This window comes from Passer domesticus, chromosome 20, assembly GCF_036417665.1.
Source record: "Passer domesticus isolate bPasDom1 chromosome 20, bPasDom1.hap1, whole genome shotgun sequence".
Classification (NCBI taxonomy): Eukaryota; Metazoa; Chordata; class Aves; order Passeriformes; family Passeridae; genus Passer; species Passer domesticus.
The window spans coordinates 8,085,547-8,104,736 of record NC_087493.1 but is presented as its reverse complement, the minus strand read 5'-3'; the positions used below and the strand labels follow the sequence as shown (position 1 = coordinate 8,104,736).

General features: G+C 45.0%; 1 protein-coding gene across 5 annotated transcripts in view; it reads right to left on the bottom strand.

Annotated features, from left to right (window-relative positions):
• Window positions 1–5,724: 5,724 nt before the first annotated feature.
• Window positions 5,725–19,190, bottom strand: part of LLGL2 (LLGL scribble cell polarity complex component 2) — a 32,860-nt gene continuing 19,394 nt past the window's right edge. For 2 of the 5 annotated variants that reach the window (XM_064395417.1, XM_064395419.1), the window contains exons 11-27: window positions 16,080–16,297; window positions 15,527–15,594; window positions 14,415–14,568; window positions 14,213–14,317; window positions 13,167–13,459; window positions 12,755–12,908; window positions 12,336–12,486; window positions 11,547–11,663; window positions 10,885–11,051; window positions 9,962–10,226; window positions 9,130–9,280; window positions 8,554–8,591; window positions 8,049–8,096; window positions 7,484–7,526; window positions 7,209–7,263; window positions 6,731–6,792; window positions 5,725–6,394 (exon numbers count right to left, since the gene is read on the bottom strand). In XM_064395417.1, coding sequence (XP_064251487.1) covers window positions 6,739–6,792; window positions 7,209–7,263; window positions 7,484–7,526; window positions 8,049–8,096; window positions 8,554–8,591; window positions 9,130–9,280; window positions 9,962–10,226; window positions 10,885–11,051; window positions 11,547–11,663; window positions 12,336–12,486; window positions 12,755–12,908; window positions 13,167–13,459; window positions 14,213–14,317; window positions 14,415–14,568; window positions 15,527–15,594; window positions 16,080–16,297 — 2,081 coding nt within the window. In that variant the 3' untranslated portion in view covers window positions 5,725–6,394; window positions 6,731–6,738. The remainder of the gene's footprint in view (window positions 6,395–6,730; window positions 6,793–7,208; window positions 7,264–7,483; window positions 7,527–8,048; window positions 8,097–8,553; window positions 8,592–9,129; window positions 9,281–9,961; window positions 10,227–10,884; window positions 11,052–11,546; window positions 11,664–12,335; window positions 12,487–12,754; window positions 12,909–13,166; window positions 13,460–14,212; window positions 14,318–14,414; window positions 14,569–15,526; window positions 15,595–16,079; window positions 16,298–19,190) is intronic. The other 3 variants (XM_064395418.1, XM_064395420.1, XM_064395421.1) reach the window with 3 other exon arrangements.

Genomic DNA, 19,190 nt, shown 5'->3' with positions numbered 1-19,190 from the left:
CATTAGTTAGTTAAAAATTAAATTTTAAAGCACACATGTGCAACAAGAGAAGAAAGGGAGCAGGAACAAGCGGCACAGGAGGGCAGAACAGACCTTAGCCACAAATGTGAAAATCTCCTGGAGCTCCTGAACTCAGGGAGGGAAAGAGGAGGAGGGTACAGGAAAGCCACTGTACCTGGAAGAAAGTTTGGTTTGGAAACTTGGACAGAAGTATAAAGCATATTATCCTATAGTGGATTAACAAACTTTCATGAGATATTGGGCCACTCACATTTTTTATGCCCTGTGATATTGTCTTTATAGTTTTGAGGCACAGGCACTGATGTTATGCTGTTACTGAAGATCTGAAACAAACTGGGAGTTGTTTGCTGAGCCAGGCATTTGAAGACACTCAAAGACTCTTCTCAAGGTGATTGCTTCCAAAACTTGACATTTATTTTATAGGATGACAAACATTTTCTCTCGTTTAATATTAACTACCCTGTATCACTCTGTTCCACTGCAGATATTTAACTCCCTTAATCTTCTGTAGATAAATCCTTCTCTATTTTATGAGAGGTCTCACCTCTCCCTGTGCACAGGAGAGACCCTCACATAAATCTCTCTCACCAGATATCACTGTGACAAGGAAATGGTTTCCAGAATTGGAGTCACTTCCACACAGGACACATTCCAGTGGAAAGCTCTTTCTGTGCATAAGCAGGTCCAGAACGAGCACATCAGTGAGCAAGTTCACCTGCAGAATCAAGCCTGGTCAGTCTAATGAACATGAAGTGATCACAGCTACTTTCTGTTCCTTCTCCTCAAAGAAAATCTACCAGGTTAATGGTACCTGCATCCCATGTTATTAATTAATGAGGCACGTGGAGTTCTGATACATTAATTCATGCCTGTGAATTGAGTTACTGAGAAATGGGCACTTTTCTTGTGTACTAACAATTACTTGTTGAAGATCTTACCCTCAAACAGGATTTTTTAGTGGTTTAAACAAACCTCTAAGGAGTAGTTGAATGGGCAGAGAACTGTCAGGAGGAATCTGCCTGTGCAACATCAGTTAACAGAGATGAATTGGAGCAGGAGTGGTTTCTATCCAATTAAAGGTCTGAGGCTTTAAAAGGGCAAAGCACTTCAGAGAGATGACATGATATTATTTCACTTTGAAATTCTCATGTATCACCACAGTTTCAAAACAGGGTGTTTTAAGGAGGACCCTGGATGCTGCACAACAGAATCCCAGTGCCTGGACTGACATTGCTCTTAGCAAAGGGCTTTAGGAGCCTTTAGGGCTGAAGTATTGCCACCTGCTCTGAAGCTTCAATAAGTTAGGTATAAAATTAAACCAATCTTTTTTAAAGATTAAATCCATAGTAAGTAACTATCACTTAATGCTTAAATTTTATTATTTCCATAAACTGTGCCTCATGGATCTACCTTGACAGAACTGAATTTCCTTGAGATGGATTTTTTTTTCACATCCACATTACTGTTAATTTACATTTAAAACATCTTCCTGTAATGAAAGTACAGGCAAATATCACCAGCTCTGAACTGTGAGCAAACTGTCACAGCACTGACAAGATCACAGGTAATCAAACTGATTAAGGACTGTGATACCTACTTTGGTCAAGCCTGCATTTTATCTGCTCCTATCTATGTTAGAATAAAGTCAGGAGGATGTGTTTATCTACAGAACAAGCACACCCTTGAAAAACACCTCTCCCAAATTCCACTCCTGTGGCTCACTTACAGGTTAGAATAAGTTCCCCCAGCTATAGGTGAAGCCACTTTTGTCTCAATTTACTGCCTAAGGAATAACAACAAGCCTTTTCTTATCCTGCCATAGTCTCTGCTTCCCTGGACTCTTACCCCATCAGGGCTTGAGCTGCAATATCTGACTTTTGGGGTGATGTTCAGCAGCTCAGAGACGTCCTTGTGTTGCCAATTAGGGTTTTTTAGGAGCTCAGCCTGCTTTTCAAGGGCTCAGCACAGCAATCTGACATGGGCAAGTTCCCTTTAAGGAAGGAGAGTGTGAGCAGAATCCAAGCTTCATTTCTTGAAGACCCTGCCTTAAGCATAAGCAGAGATTGGCTTTAAACAAATGAACAACATGCAGAGTCTGCAGGAATAAGCACACAGTGCACAGACTCATCTGCCAGAGAAGCCAACAGGAGGAAGAGATCCTTGTCTTTGGAAGGGCAAGAGTCAGGGACAGGCTGGGCTCTGCCCTTGGAATACAGGTCCTTCCAACCTCGGTGACTCTGCCTGATGCTGTCAGCAAGTGCTCAGGACCATCCATCTTAAAGAGGGCTCCCTTGCCAAAAAGCTCTTTTAAAATATAACTTAGTTTTGCATACAAGAGCTGTGTCACAAAGGGCTGGAGAAATCAGTTTCTACTCATTTAGCTGGGGAAGAGGTGAGCAGGGAAGAGCCTCAAAGTACCTTTTAATCTGTTTTCCTCCCTACTGAAACAGGCCACAAGTGCAAGGAGCCTTTTAGCTCTCCTGTCTTGGTTGTGTTCCCAGCAAACTCATCCCTCCATCCCCATGGATCAGCCAACATGCATAAAAAGGCATGAAAGGCAAGGTGGAAATGAGGAGTTTGGTCGTACATCAGTTTCATTACAAGAAAATCACACTTGGGAAAGGCCATTTCTACCTGGGCACCAGCTGGAACAAATGAACACCAGAGTGGTCTCAAGGACCATCTACTGCTGCAGCAGCCTTTTCACACAGGGGTTTGCAGGTCCTCTGGGAAGCTGCATCTAACCCAGAAAGCTTATCAGACACCTCCATCATCATCATGTTGGAGAAAGGCTGAGGAATAACCCAAGCACTTGGAGCTGTAAGTGAAGGCATTGAGTTTCCTGTGACCAAGGGCTTGTGGCAGATATTGAAGGAATTTTTCCACCTGGTTTACCCCAGGGAATCAGCTACAGCTGCAACACAACCTTGGGCTTTGCTTGAAAGAGATAACAAAGTTTAACATGGCTTAGCAAGGACTGCTGGGCTTTAGAAGCAATTTCACACTGAAGTCTGTCTCATCTTTCAGCCATACCAATTCCTGCTCCTATTAAAGACATCCCAATCCATGGGGCCACATAGGCAGTGGTTTGGAGGCTGAATTCAGGACCACAGTCTAGGCATGAAATCCTTTGAGCTGCCATAGACACAAACTGTATTCTAAGAAACAGACCAATTAAACTGTAAAAAAAAATTTCATTCTCTCACTAACCAGACAGGCCTCAGGCTCCATTACCAAGATGAAAAGTACTTCTCCTTCCAACATTATGTTCTTCTAGTAGAACTGTTAGACAAATTCTGCAAATATTCAACTCCTAAACATCTGAGGAAAGTGTGTATTACTAATGAAAAGAAAAAAAAAAAAAAAAGCTCTAGGCCAAGCTTTTCTAGGAGTAGAGAATTTTGGCAGCAAACACACCACCCTACAAAAGAGCTCATGTTACCAGAAAGCATTTGACCTAAAACTCAGGCCACTATAAAACAACATCCCATATTAGGGACCCAATGTGTACTCAGATGTGGAAAATTTCTTCTTTAGTTGTGATCCAAGACAGTCCCCTCTGCAGAGCAGAATCTGTGGGGGTCAGGGAACACTGTGCCAGCATTGCTGGAAGGATTTTTTCAAGTCAGTGTTAACAGCAACTCTGGTCCTGCAGCCAAGGGCCACTTGCCAGTGCCAGAGCCCTGAGAGGCTGCACAAAGCAGAGAAGGGGGAAGCACTGCCAAAACCTGACTGGCAATAACCTTAATAAGGGCCAATGAGCCCTCGGAGTGCTTCCAAGCATTAGCTCTTGGAGAGGGCCAGCAAACTTCTATCAGATCCCAGACAAGGACTTCAAGTGAAAAGTAGAGGTAGGCACAAAATTGGAGGGTTTGGCAGCAGCTGAATCCTCTGATCAGAAGCAGGCCATTATTTTTTAGTGTCAGCTGAGGGGCAGGCTAAGAGTAACCACAAGGCTCAGAAGGCAGTTCCTGAAAGGGAGAGATGAAAAGGGATTTTTTTTTTTCCCCCACTACATTGAAAAGCTGCTTACATTCATTCACTGAAGGCTGCACCTCTCATGATCATCTCATCCCATCACCGATTTTACTTGCTGCTCATTTTCTGACTGCACAAAAAACACACCCTAATTCTGTCACAAGCCTTTTCATCCCCTCCTGCTCAACTCAGAACACAACTGAAAGCACAATTCATGAGTTCCAGCCTTGCCCTGTTTTGTCCCTTTGCAATTTCTCCTGTATTTTAAGCACAGGAGCTCTAAAAAGATTCTTAACATCTCTGCCCACAAGAAGTCAAGGATCTCATATTCCAGTGAATCCTTCAGTTCTGAAGCTCTGCTAGGAAAAAAACATCTGCCATAACACATATCCTAAACTACTCAATCCCATTTGTAGTCTGGCTTGTGCTCTGAAGAAAATAAGAAGCCTAGTTTTTGGGTTTGTTTTTTTTTTTTGCTGTTGGTTTTGAATCTAAATGCACTTTAGGGTTTACAATAAATGGTAGCATTTTTGTGACTCTCTCACTCTTCCAGTGGAACTACTGGAGTTGTCAAGTTATGTGGGTGAAAATAGGGAGAAGATAATAAATTGCTTCTGCCTTTTCTGAGTAGGACTGTCACATCTCTTTCCCCAAGCCTGCCAACAAATAAATACTCAGAAAAGGCTTTAGAATCACTCCATCTGTGAGGAGCAGAAAGAAGCAGCTGGGTGCACCAGGATGATGCACATGCACAGGGTCACAGCAGCTCAGAAGCTGCTGATTAAACCATAATTTCCTGTAAATTTGCAGCATCAATGCCTGGCACAAGAGGTGGAAACAGCAGGATACCTCCCTGCCAGCTTCAGTCCTGCAGCAAGAGACAAGGAAATAATGAAGCAAACAGAAATATGGAAGTGAAAACTACTTTGGAAATGGAAACTGAAAGAGAAGGCTCTCTAAAACCTCATTAGCAATAAATTAGGTCTCGAAGGAAGTATTAATAATTTTAGAAGGAAGGGTGCCTGAAGCACCAGCAGAGCAACTCTACAAGCATTTTTTCCTGCAGAACAGAATCTATCCATCCTAGTGCTGTAGGGAAGAAAGGATTCCTCAGCCTTGCTTGGGAAGATCAAGAGGGCTCCCAAGGAGAGGCTGAAACAAAAGGGCTTCCAAGGAGAGGTTTCCAAAGTGTGCCAAGGATAGAAACTCAGCCCCATTCCAGGAGGATTTAGTTCTTCCTCACTGGCTATCACAGTGCTGCAAGCAAGTTACAGCAGAGAAATTCCAGAATACTTTGTTCTTTTTCTTAGCTGGAAAAAAAAGTGATGTTAGATGAGGAATATCTAAGGAAAGAAATTTTAAAGAGGATCAAACTGCTCTCTGCAGAGCTTCCCCAGCTTCAATTCCAAATCCACTGGCAGACAGCACAGCAGCACTGCCAGATCAATGCTGTCTCCCTTCAGTGCTGTCACGCATTTATTCAGGACAAACCAGCAGTGACCTTCCAGGGACTACAATGTGAACCAGTGCCCTTTCCTGGCAGCCCCATCCCCTGTGGATTGCAGGATGGTGACACAATCTCTGTGCTCCTCCCACCCACCACCTTGCTTGCCTCCAGGAGTGCTCTTTGCCCCCCTCAGCTCAGAGGGCAGCTCCACCTTTCCCAAGGATCTATGGGCAATATACAAAGCTGAAGGACAGAATAGATATGAGAGGAGACAAGGATCACAAAAGGGAATTCAGAGTTTTATTGCAAAAAAAAAAGCAATGTAGTGTTGAAACAAAAATCAAATTCAATTAGTTTTCCTCCGATTTGAATGGCTACAAAAATAGATTCTACCCAAATCCATAAAGCCAGTTAACAGTACCATAACAAACAAACCCCAAAATTATTCATTCAGATACCACATACAGCAGTCACAGGAATCTAGCATATATTACTTAATGTTTTTTTTTTTCTTAAAGTAAATTTCTAAATGTTTCTGTTAAAACTGAAATACCCATAAGATTTTTTAAAAAATGTACAAAAAATAATTGTTGGAGGTAACAGTGTGCGTTTATTAAAATCCTGCACCAAGGCAGTAAAACATTTATAATTTAAAACCCAGCCCAGTAGAAAAGAGAAATGTGCAAACATTTGAATGCTAGATGTACTCAGAGGCTTGTGGTGCATCAGACCTGGCATCCTTTGCTGTCCTAAAGCAAGGTGGGCTCCAGCAGGAGAGGTCTCCAAGAGGCACTGGAGGGGAGGCAGAGGCAGAAGCTCAGCACTGCAGCTCCCCAGTCTGGCTGCTGGGGGCACTGGTGCCTTCTCCCCAGGGACGGTTTGCCCATCAGTAGTGTTATGGCACTCGATCCAATGCCACGGTGTCCTCCATGAGTTCTGGTCAATCTGCTGGAGGAGGGAACAATGCAAAAGCCATTTGAAAAGGCAGGCAGTGAAAGCTAATCAGAGCTAAGGAGCTGATACCTCAGATTGCTGCTGGGAGCTCACTCTGTGATAAGGGTAAGAGTCAGGAGCCTTCAAAGGATTTTTAGCTCTTCCTTTACCACTGGTGTAGCACATAAGGTGCTGAACAGTGCTCACACACCACTCAGCCAGCAGACTGCCACCCTGAAAATTCAGGTCAGAGTTCTGCACAAAGCACTGAAATAAGCTGAAGCTTATTAAGAAATTTCATTCTACTTTCTGCTTCCATTGGCTACTTCAGGTATCTTTAGCCTCACCTACCTCCTCCATTACTTAGTCCGTGTCCTAGTGGACTTCTTGCCGAATTTTTTTCTGCATAGCTCCTGCAATGACACAAGAAGAGATTCCTTATTGCAGTGCAGTCTCATCCCATCCACTCCCAGATGCCGACAGAAGACCAGGGTGAGGTAGTGTCCAGAGAGGTGCACAGAGCAGAGCATGTCAGGCAGTCACTGATCCTTCCACACCAGCAGTTACCAGTCCCACCAAGCCTCCTGCATCCTGCAGACAGTAGTCCTTTGCCTACACTTGGTAGCCCCTGACCATTCTAGGGAGATGAGATAAAGCCCCGCAGCCGTGGTGGTAGCTCAGCTCTTGTACAGACAGAATGGGAGCAGAGACACTGAACACATCCAAAGGACAGTGTCAAGCCAGGATTAAAACTCCAGAGTCCCATCCTTGACCACCTTAGCCCGTGTGGCCTGCCCTTAGATCAGTATGGGTTGACACAAATAGAAACCTGTATGCGAATACTCAGAGTCCTGTTCCTTGGGGATGTGGGAATGTGATCTCTCCTGCTTTTCGGAGAGAAAGAGACAAAGCATTACTCATTAAAAACGTCAAGGGACAGCAAGTGAAAGAGAACCTGCCTCTCATTATTGCCCTTTGGTAGCTTGTGGGATGCACATGTGACCAGATTCCAGCAGAAGGATCCCTGCCATCCCCCTGCTGCACCTCAAGCTGCCCTCCCCTGCCAGCCCCAGCCACCAGGAAGAGAAGTTGGTTGACACTCACCCTCTGCCCCCCTCCAGAGTACTCTGGATCTCCTTCAGCACTTCTGGAAAGCAGAGGGTTAAAGCAGTGAGCCAAACCAGTGGGAATCTGCTTTCAGGCAGCTGCCTGACCACATTCCACCTCCCCACTGAACAGCCTCCACAACCTGCCTCCCACAGCTCAGAGGTCAGTCCTTAGATCACCACTGCCTCTTCAACCAGGTTTTTACTGGGCAGGCTGGCACACAGGACTGAAGCAGACATTTGCCAGAGGAAATGCTGCCAATCCCTGTGTACCAGAGCCCCAAAGGAACTGTCTGTTCCAGCTGTCATCTTACACAAGTCCTATTGCAAATAAAGATCCTTCTCTTATCTCAGCAGGGAATGCAGCTCTGCAGAACAACCCCTGCCCGAGGGCATGGCTATCTGTCCAACCCCTCATTTCCGGGGATTCAAGAAAACCCAGCATTTCTACCAGTAATTACAGATCCCTTGGAACTGGAATCCACAAAATTCCCAGCAGCTTTCTTCTTTTCCCACCCAGAAAGGCACTTTCCCCCTCAGCAGCAAGACTTCATCTCACTCACTTTCGTCATTGAGTAAGGCATGTTCCATCAGCCTCCCAGACTTCCTTTCTAAAAAAGAGTAAGAAAATTTGTTTTAGCTAACAATATTTTCCCCTCTTCCTGAAATAAGTGTTGCAGTTTTGGAGAAATGCACAATGGAACTGGATTTTTCCCCCATGTTAAGTACTTTTTTACTTTACTGAATGCTTCACATCTAATCCTTAAAGTCCCTCACACACTGAACTGTTTCTTTCAGCAATACTAGTTTGGGTAACAGAAGATCTGAAAAAGTTCAGACCTTTCCTCCAGCAAAATCTCTGTTCTATCCTTTAAGGGAATCTTCCACATGCAACTTACTTCAGAGCTATCAACTAAAATAGAGTCCAGGCAGGTCACAATGTTTCCCCCATATCCTTCCTTATTTTTCCCATTCTTAGGTAGAAAATATCAACTGTAGCAATAGGAAAGACATTTTGCAGTTTACACACACCATGCTACCCTCAGTACACTTATTTTTTTCACTTACCATCTTCTCCACAGTCACCTGGACTCATTCCTGGTCCCCTAAAAAAGTAAAGGAGACAGAAAACAATTACTGAAGAACAGGGGTGCAGAGAATTCCTGTGTGTTCTTGGCAGCTACAAGAGGCTCAATTGCACATCAGCTAAATGGTCTGCTCAGTGTGGGAAGGGCTTCACCACATGCTGGTGATGCAGAAGTCTGCAGGCACCACAGAACACTTCTAATTCTTGGAATAAAATTCCTGTAGGATCTCTGTGAGTGTCAGATCTGCTGTTACCCACTGATGTTCCAAGAGGAGAGAAGGAACACTGGATTTCCTTTCACAGAGCAACAGCTCACTTTCAGCACTTGGGAGCAAGCAAAGCAAGCCAGGGATTTCTCTACATTTGTGACTCCAGCTTAGGGATACCAGTTCCAAAGCTTCCTGCTTTGTCCTACCAAATGTTCTCCAAGTAGGAAAACCATCAGGGGGAAGGGTACATTTCCTGATGCCAGCCCCTCTATGGATGTTAACTTCAAAGGGGTTCTCTTTCCTCCCTACTCAGACACAGTCAGTGTGCAAGGGTGTTACAGACATTACCTGGATTTCCTTGCAGCATTCTCTGTGCCAGACTTGTGCACGTGGTTGTTGCTTGTCACTTCTGGCATGTCCACGATGCACCGGGGCTCCACCAACCACTTGGTGGAAAGGGAAAACCTCTCAAACTCCGAGGGTGAGATCAGATAGAAACCTACAGGGGATTGGGAATTTAGAAGGGCAATTCTCAGCTAACAGTTCCAGAACCAAAGGTGATCCTAAAAAAGAACAGATCCACGTCTGGCAGATAGGGTTGGCTTTTCTTTCTATCAAAGCAAGGAGGGATCATTGAGGAAGATGTTACCCCAGCTCCCCTCTGGTTAGCCTAGAGACTGTGCAATTGAAGGTTATGCTGAGACATAATTCTGTTGTCCCGTGCTGCCACTTAGGGAAAAGAGCACAAAGATGCAAAAAATGAACTGGAAAGCAGCGATCCCCCCTCAGCAGCCACAGAATCCAGTTTTGCAATGTGAGTGCTGAGACACAGGCAGTGCAGGAGGCACAGTGGAGCCACTGCCCAGAGCCTGCTGCTTAAAGAGCCATGTGCCCCACACCAGACAAGAGGAGGGTGGCGAGCTGGAAGTTATCTAAGGGGCACATCCAAGCTAAAAACCACTATTCACTCCTGTATTCATTAACAGTAATGGAACAAACTCACTCCTGCTTCTTTAACTCACGTTGGTAGCTGTTGGCAGCTGGTACTGCCCAGAAACACACAACGAACACATTTCTGAAACAGTACACATCTGTACACAGCCAGCTAAAAACCACTAAACCATTTCCCATTGTCTCAAACACACAACGAGAGGGATGATCTGGGAGAGGCCCACCTCACCTTGGCCATATTTGGTGAAGACACAGGATGCAATGCCACTCACATCCTCCTTGCGGATGCAGGGGTAGCGGATCTGCAGCTTGAGGAAGGGCAGGGAGATGATCTGGATGTCTCCCAGGTTGGTCAGCACTGCCAGGTCGTTCTCACTGTAATCATCAGTCTTGCAGCTGCCAAAGTTGGCAACTGTCACCTTCCGTACCCTGCAGCCCTCCAGGGCTGTCAGCTTGAGCTTCAGTTTGGAGCTGACCTTGGGCAACGTGAAGACCTGTCACAGAAATGAGACACTGACACCTCTTCCTGCTCAAAGGCAGCAGCAGCTCCCCGGGACATCTGCTGCTCCCTCCCTGGATAATGTTTCCATTCACAGGGAACACACACAGGTGTAACCAGAGCCAATCCCCTGCTCATGGCACAAGAATGAATCAGTCACAGGCAGTGTGAAAATGTCTTTCTGTTCTGACATCAGTTTTACCCTTCAGGCTGTAACCACACTTCTCCCCCATTTTTTTCAAAACTCTTCCCTATTTGGCTACAAATTAATACAGAAATAGAACAGGGTTTGAGTTAGTGTGCAAAACAATAAACTTTTAAGCTATTTCAGAAAAATACCCACAAATTCCTGCTTCTGCACTAACAACAGAAACACTCTTACCCAAAAGCAGAAGCAGGCATCTCCAAAGAGTATAATGTAATATAGGCTGAGAATTTCTATATTCAGCATGTGCAGTGCTATGCAAACCAGTCTGCCAGCACACACCTGATTTATGGACTGCACCAAACAGAAGTGCTGTCCCAGGGCTGTTCTTGGGTACAGGAGAACAAGCACTCCCAAGAGTTCTCTCTCCACTGAGCAGTGCCCAGTGCTTCAGCAGACTTCATGCACAATTCACAGGCACCTCCCTCCCTCAATAGGTGACACTCACCTTAAATTGCTCTTCAGATACCACCAGCAGCTGGTGGCTGCCTTGCATATCAGGACTCTTGGAAAGGTCATGTGCTACTTCGAGAGGCTCTGGGAGGGGCGTGCTGCGTCCATCCAACACAAGTATCCCCACAACAGGAGCCCTGTGCATCAGCTGAATCTCTTTGGCTAGACAGGTGAGATAAGGAGGAAAAACAAACATGAGTCTAGTCAGAAACATTGTTAGAAACTCCTTCACACCCTCTCAGCACTGGAGACCAATATACTGTGGTTATAGAAATGCTGCCTAAAAAGATTTAATAGTTGAAGGGCATTAGGGCATTCTGGACTGATGTGGGTTGAACAGAAACCATTGCTACATAAAGACAACAGGCCCAGCTGTCAGAACAAGGGACATGTGCAGCGAGGGCTGATGGCAAACTTCAGTGACAGCTGACACAAATTTACATTTCTGAAGTGAGTAGGAAATGAGGCTGAGGCACATCAAGCAGTGCTGGAGCTCCAGTTCAGCTGCTGCAGTGAGCATTGCTTAACTCAGCCACTGCCACACTTGGCTCCAATCACTGATAAGCAGCACTAATTGAGCGACCCTTCTTTTCTAGCCATAACTCCTGTGAGCCATGGCTCAGACTCAACAGAACCCTGCTTTCACAAGGCACTTACCCTGCTCTGCCCTCACAGGCTCATCCATCCTCCTCTCAGCAGGAGGAACACGTAAACAGAAAGCGTAGACTGTCCCTCCATTGGTGCCAGCCCACAGGGACGGGCAGTGCCGGGAGCCTGGAGTGACAAAAAGCCCATGAGCAAGGCACCATCCATGACATAACAGCTTTCCCTGGCTATACAAAAGCTCCCTCTGTTTGCACCCTAAATATCTTTATATTAGGGGAGACCTGCCAGGCACAAACTGCAAGTTTTTAACATTCTTTTCCCAATACACATCCCCCAGCAGCCCTTAAAAAGGGCACTGCACCTGAGCAAAGGCAAAAGTACCACCACATGCACCACCACAATTGCTGTGTCAAGTTTTCACACATTTATATCACAGATGAGCAGAATAAACTTGCGCATGCTATCAGTTTGGGCTCTGATGCACAACCAGCCACCATCTTCACTAAAATTAAAAGGCTTTGCTGGAGACAGGGGTGAACTTCAGAGGAACGAGAGAAGGGACTAGAAAGTCAGATGCCAATACAGCATGCTTGAAAATCATACATAAAGACTTGATTCAAAGATGAATGGCCACTCGCCTTGGATTAGCCAGCAGCCCAGAATGGCTAAACAGCAATTCTACATGACAACATATGCTCTTGCTCTAGATCAGTTTTTCAGCACAGCACAAAGTAGGACACAGGAGGTGCCGAATTCTCCTGGCAGTAAATCCTAATACACTCCTTGGCAGAAGCAGTAAAAACCCATTTGGAAGAGGAGAGAGATGTTTTTCCTACTCACTGTCTCTCAGGAAGGTATCAGCAAAATACAGGGTTCGCACAAAGCCAGTGAAAGAATCTTCTGCTGAGCGCGCTTCGATCTTGCGCTGGACTGGAGCCAGCTCCATCTCCTGCAACACGTCCTGGTCAAACTTGGCATTTGCTTCTTGCACCTTCACAGGTGAGGAGACACTCTGTCAGTCAGGGATAGACACAGCAGGGAAGAGAGGGAGAGTGCCAGCAATAGAAAGGCACACCAGTGAATTTGCCCTCTGAACTGATCTTTTCTAAACATGTGCCTGTTTTTATCTAACACAAATTTCCATTGTCCCCTCATACCATATTGATCTGATAGCAGGGCTGAGACCACCTCCTGCTCTAGGCAGTCTTAGCAGGCTCCAAGCTGCAAACAGACAGACCCCATAAAGGTGAGCCCCTCACCTCTGAGGCATTCCCACCACCTCCTCTCCGCTTCCTGCTGGACACGCGGCTTCTTCTGATCCGCCGGAACGACTGTCGGAGGGACTTCTTCAAGGATTTCACCCGAGACAGGGGACCTTCTAAGGCCAGCTGGTCACTGGGATGCAGAGTGCACCTGGAAGAGGGAGACAGTTGCCACATGTCACTTTCTACTGGGTGGCAATCACTCTCAAGTGTCCAACAGGATACAAACAAATGTTGGAACATGCTTATAAATTCTGGAAGATCTTCAAGGGTGGAGAAAAAAGAAGCAGATCTTTTTGCTACACTGACAATTCTTGAGAAATTACTTATCACACCTTGCTTTGTCAGTAATTCCAGGTCATCATTAACATAAGGATCACCACAGACCCCCTGGAAAGATGACACTTACTTGACAAAGACCAGCCGCTTCTGCTGATGGTCAAAAAGCCCAAAGCCATGACTGGTACCAAAGGCCACAAGCTTCCACTCCGAGTGCAGGGCCAAAGAGGTGACCACAGCTGGTGGCTGACATTGGACGAGGACAAATGGCTGAAAACCAGCTTCAAATCGAACGGGCCCATCTCGAGTTTTCAGCTTCTCGTGGCCTTTCCACCGATAGCCCTCTTGGTCCTGCAGGAGATCTGCTTCAGCATGGTCCACCACGTGTTCTGCATCCTCGTCATTCAGCTCCATCACCAGCACCTGAAAGGAAGAGAACAATCTTTGCTGCAGCTTTGGCTGTGCAGGCACATCTCCAAGCTGCTGAACTACAGCACCTCTCAGGACAGATAAATAACAGCAGATAATGTCTAAAACCAACTAGAGAAAGCAGAAAATCCCAGAACGGTTTGGGTTGGAAGGCACCTTAAAGATCTCCTAGTTCTAGCCTCTGCCATGCACAGGGACACCTTTTCTGGTCAGAGCTCCAGCCAACCTGACCTTAAACACTTTCAGGGACAGAGCATCCACAACTTCTCCAGGCAACAGTGCCTTACCACCCTCACAGTAAAAAAGTTCTTCCTATCTAATATCTAACCCAAACCTACAGTTTTGAAGCTACTCTCCCTTGTTCTGTCAGGACCTTGTAAGTAGTCTCTATCCATGTTTCTTGTAGGCTCTTTCAGGTACCAGGGTGAAATTAAGTGACCTCAAACCTTCCCTTCTCCAGGCTGAACAATCCCAATTCTCTCAGCTTTTCCTTGCAGCAGAGCTGCTCTACCCCTCTAATGAACTTGGTGGCCTCCTCTGGACTCACTCCACCATCTCCATCTCCTTCCTGTGCTGGATGCAGTGCTCAAAGTGGGGCCTCACCAAAGCATGTTCCATTAATCATTTCCAGAAAACAGATCAATTTACCATGACAGAAATGAGCATTTTGAATTTCAGCAGATCTCCAGATTACACTGCAATCTCCCCAGAAAACAACATTCATGTTGACTGTTCATATTCCCATACCTGTCCTGCTGTACCAGCTACAGCCAAGTATCCACTGTATTTACACAGGTAGATCTTCTGGATCCCAAGCCTTGGATCATCACTGTAAGGATCGAAGGTACCAACCTAGGCAAGAGAATAGAGAGGGGCTGCTCTTTAACTGGGGCAGGAATCAGAACTCCCCAGGTTTTCAGGAAGTTTCTGCCAGCAGCAGCTCTCTTACCTTGCGGAGGGGAGGCCACTCCTCCTCCCCCAGGGTGTTCATGTTGTCATTGGGATCAGCATCTGTGAGGAACACTCTCACTGTGCTCAGCTTATAAAGGAGGTGCAAGCAGACACCAGAGGCATCCCAAAACCTCACTGTGCCGTCCTCATGCCTGGGGGAGAGGATACAGGAGCACACATCACACAGGAGAGCAGCACGTGGAGGGTAAAACAGAGGGGAAAATACAGAACCAAAACAAAAAACAACAAGGAGAAAGATTTTTGGCTTCTTGTGTATTTTTTGTGGATTTTGGTTTTGTTTTTGGTTGTTGGGTTTTTTTAATTCAGGTGTTCTTGGTGATCTGACACCATTACACTAATTTAAGATAATGCCAAAATGACATGGCAAAGGCAAAAAGCTTAGCACATAGAAGGAAAAAACTCATCCAGGCAAAAATACTGTTACTGTGAGGGAAGAGAAAAAATAAAATTAAAAAAATAAAGCTTTAATCTCAGTTCTCCAGGTGAAAATTTGCAAGTCTTCCCACACAAGGGTAGAAGCTTCTAACATGCTCCATCAAGAATGCAATCTGAGGAACAGACCTCTGAAACTCTCAAAAGTGCTTTGAAAAGAAAATGGCAGATTTTTATGCAATGAGACAATCTCTTTCTAGCTACTTTCAACTCTTAGCTAGATCTCTTCATGCTGATCAAAGCAGACAGGAGTCCAAGCTAACCTCTATTTTAAGATTCAGAGTGTAAGGTAGAGGGAAATGCTTCAAAACATGGAAGATTAAACTTCACTTTAACACTGCTGCCTTTGAAGCAGGCTGGATTAGCGCCTGCACTCCTACACACTTTGGGAGTAGGGGCAATGGATAACACATCAAAACTGAAAATCAGCCACTTTCTGGGTTATCTGTGGACAGCATGATCTGTTTGCTCAGAAGCAGCAAAATAAATTGGCTTTACAAAGCCAGCAGCACAGCTTTGAGAAGCTGCACTGTAAAGCTGCAGTCATTGCCCTAAAAGATGAGCAGACTTTTAACTCCATGGGACAATCTCAGTCAGTTGGAAAAGGGGAACTGGAACTGGAAAGGGCTCCCTGATGGTTCCCAGGTCAGCACCTACCCTGTCAGCAGCAAGTCCCTCTGTGGAGGATCTGGAGCAATGTTGGTGCCACCATCAATGGGCCACGGCTACAAACACAGTAAGAGAAGTGTGTGACTGCCTAGGCAGTGACAGAGTGCAGAGAACAAAGTCAGCAGGAGGGCAGGAACTCCAGTGCAAGTAGCAGTGAAACAGTCCACGCTGTCAGCTTTTGTTGGGATTAGATGTTCCCGTTCTGACACCAACTGTGCCTTTTAGAAGGCATTCTACACATTTCCCCGACAAGCTTCATGCTTTTACATGAGAACTTTGTAACCACTGCCAGCTGGGAACACTCAGACTTCCCCTCTGGCTTGACAAAGCTTAAAAAATAACACATTTTAATTCCCCAGTGTAACTGTGCTGCTTTGGGAAAAGGCCTCTCTCGACCCTGTTAAGAAGCAGGACAGTGTCTGCTGGGGTTGAACCCTCTGCAGATCATCAGCACCACAGACCACCCACACCCTGGGCAGTCACACTGACCTGAACACGTGGGGACAGAGGGGGACACAGGGGGGACACACAGCTGCCATACCATGCTGGAGTAGTGAATGTTCTGCTTGCTCCCAGCGCTGATAATCCGCTCCCAGAGCTTCAGTGGGATGTTGGAGACGTGGTGAGAGCAGGTGATGGCTGAGCAGTGCAGGGAGGCCAGGTATGGAGGCTGCACTGCTGGCCAGCCTGCACTTTTCAAGTCTATGACCACGAGCTCTTCTTCTGCCAGCACCACCAGGGCAGAGGGGTCATCAAACTCTGCAGAAACAACATTCATTGAGGCTGATAAAACTGACAAAGGTCAGTGCAAACAAGCTGCCTGTAAGGCTCTTTGAAAACTGTAATCACACACCTCCACATCAACATTTTTCTTGGAAAAAACCTTAAATGCTTCTGCGTTAACTGGGCCTATTGAGTATGAATGGATCTGAAGACACTGCAAGTTTTACAAGACTTACAAGATTTACTGCAAATTCGTGTTTCTTTACATTACTCCTTGGGCTGTGCAGTGACTTTCAATAGATTCCATTGCAGAGTACAACATTTGTTAACAACAATGACTAAATAACACAATGTTCACTCTTATTACTGTAACAGCCAGAATTCCAAAGACTTTACCTGCAGGTAATTAGCAGCACTGGGTGGAAAGACATGTATACATCCCAGCAGTGACCCATTTAGTGCTGTGTTAGGACCACAGTCCATCCAGGCTAAGCTGCTTAAACATGCTAATGCCTTGGGTTCTGCAGAATGCTTCTCTGTTTGAACTGACAAGTATTTACAATTCAGGTCTTTTACTTCTCATTTTTTGTTCTTATTTTCTTCTTCTCACATCCTCTAGACTTTCTTTTTAAAGATAGTACATCATCTAATAATTCTTACGTGTATTAGGAACAACTACAAAGGAAATATGATCATGTAACTTGACTGGTGACATCTGACACAAACAAGAATTATAACTCAAGTTATAATGGAAAATCTTCAGTGAAAAAAATTTAGTCTACAAGGACATTATTGCAGCAAGGTTGACGAGTCAGCCACAGCAGCAAACTGGTGGGGAAAACCAAAACCACAGACCAGTTCACAGCAGTGAACAATTAACACAGCTACAGAAATCTGAGTGAATATAAAGCTGGATTGGGGTTGATAAACAGTGAGCCATTAGCAAACTACCTAATAGCTTTTCCCAAACCTTCCATCCTAAACTGCACTTTTACTTCCCTCCTTTACTTGGTTGATTACCTGGTACACACTTGCAAGAAGGCACATACCAACACTGTTCACTCAGCAAAATTAAATTCAAGTAATTAGTGCTTGGCATCAGTAGTGAGGCACCCCAAGTTTCACCTCTGACTAGGCCCAGCCACAACACATCACTAATTAGTTTAGTTTCATAATGAAAAAAAAGTTTTTATTCAGTTTTACTTTGCTTTCCTATGTACCATCATTTGCAGCTGCTCACAGGACTTCACAATAAAACTAATAATATCATCTCTGTACTGTAACAGCCCTGCAGTTTATTGTTGCCAACCTTAGTCAAAAGTGCCCTGTTTGAACAATTTTTCCCTGCAAAAACACACATCTGAGCTCATTTCTTGTGGCAAGAATCTATTTTAAGTTGCTGAAGTAGCAGGCACAGTAAAATTTGTCACAATTACCACACACTCACCCACCTAACTAAAAAAAAAAAAAAAAAAAAAGTAACAGGAAGGTCTGGCCTTTTTAAAAACTGTTTCCACAGCATATTCAGGGTAGTGAAAAGTCACCAGCTACGACCATGCTGCAACGCATAAGCTTTGTGCTTATTAAATTAATTGGCTTTGGTATACAATTAATGCCCTGGTATTGTCATTGCAGGGAAGACTGCTTAAGGGCAAACAAGGCAAGCTATGTCGATCCACTAAGCTGAGGCAATCAGCCACAAGGAAGCTTGTCAACCGCAGAAACCTCATTTTATTGTAAAAAACTTCCTCATCTGAGTGCAACAGTTTCAGTTTCCTGTAGCAGCTCCTGTCTGAACCCACTGCAGTGGTGTTAACTGGATAATTCAATTCTTGGGAAGTAGAAATATAAAGCCTGTTTGTTCAGTTATTTCATCCTAAAGGATTTCTAATCATATGCAGAACCTGAACTCTAAGCAGTCCAACTCTGACCTAAAAAACTCAGATTTCTTTCATCTTTAGCACTTTTGTTCCATCATCCAGAATCTCCACTCTGACGGGTTCATAGAAAGTAAAAGGGTCTCCTTCCTTAACACCAAAAGGTATTGAACTCGAAATATGAACCAGTAGCTCAAGTTTATCAGTACAGTGAGAGCTTGAAGATTTAGACCTGTAGGTTCTGCACTTAGAAAGGGCAGCAGTGTGCAGGGAAAATCAGTAACAGACACATACAGGCACTTCTGCTCAGTTACACTTTTATTTCTCTGCTCTCTTTTCAGTGACCTGAGAGGGCCTGTTAAGATCTAGGAAGAGAGGCAAGAGGGAATCCAAAAGCTGTTTCTTTCTGCCTCTTTTCCCAAGACATTCCTCCCCTGGATCCGTGCTCTGCTTCCCAGAAAGGCCAGAGGGATCAACCTGCACAGACCAGGATGTGCAGCTGTGCCTGTCACCACCCTCCCTGGCAGGACACTGGACAAATTGGTTGGAAACCAGTCCAGCAGGCAAATCAGAGACTAGAAAGCCTAAGAAGATCCAGTAACAGAAGATTTACTTACAAGTTCCTAAACAATTTGCAGTTTAGTCTGATCCTGCACATTTTTGGAGCTTGAAATAGCATTTTATACTCAGTTACTCCAAGTTAACCACAAGCAAGAACTACACTAGCATTGAACAAAGAGTTCTTGGGGGAAACCTTTACAGTTTCATGAAAAGGAAGAATGTAAAGTTACTGCAGAAGTAAAGGCAAGAAAGCTCTTCAACAGCAGCATGAATCTGACAAGCTCTACACAATTCCAGGAATGAGAACTATTCAGTTTACATTCATGTTCACCAGCAGTAAGGAAATTAAGTTCTCCATATACTGACCCTTGGTTCTATGTCACCCTTTGCTGATTTGTTACCCAAAACTCCAGACACAAATCCAGGTACTAATTAAAAGAAGCAGTGTCTCAGTGGGAGTAAATTCTGGTTTTAATTATTAGCCTCCTTTG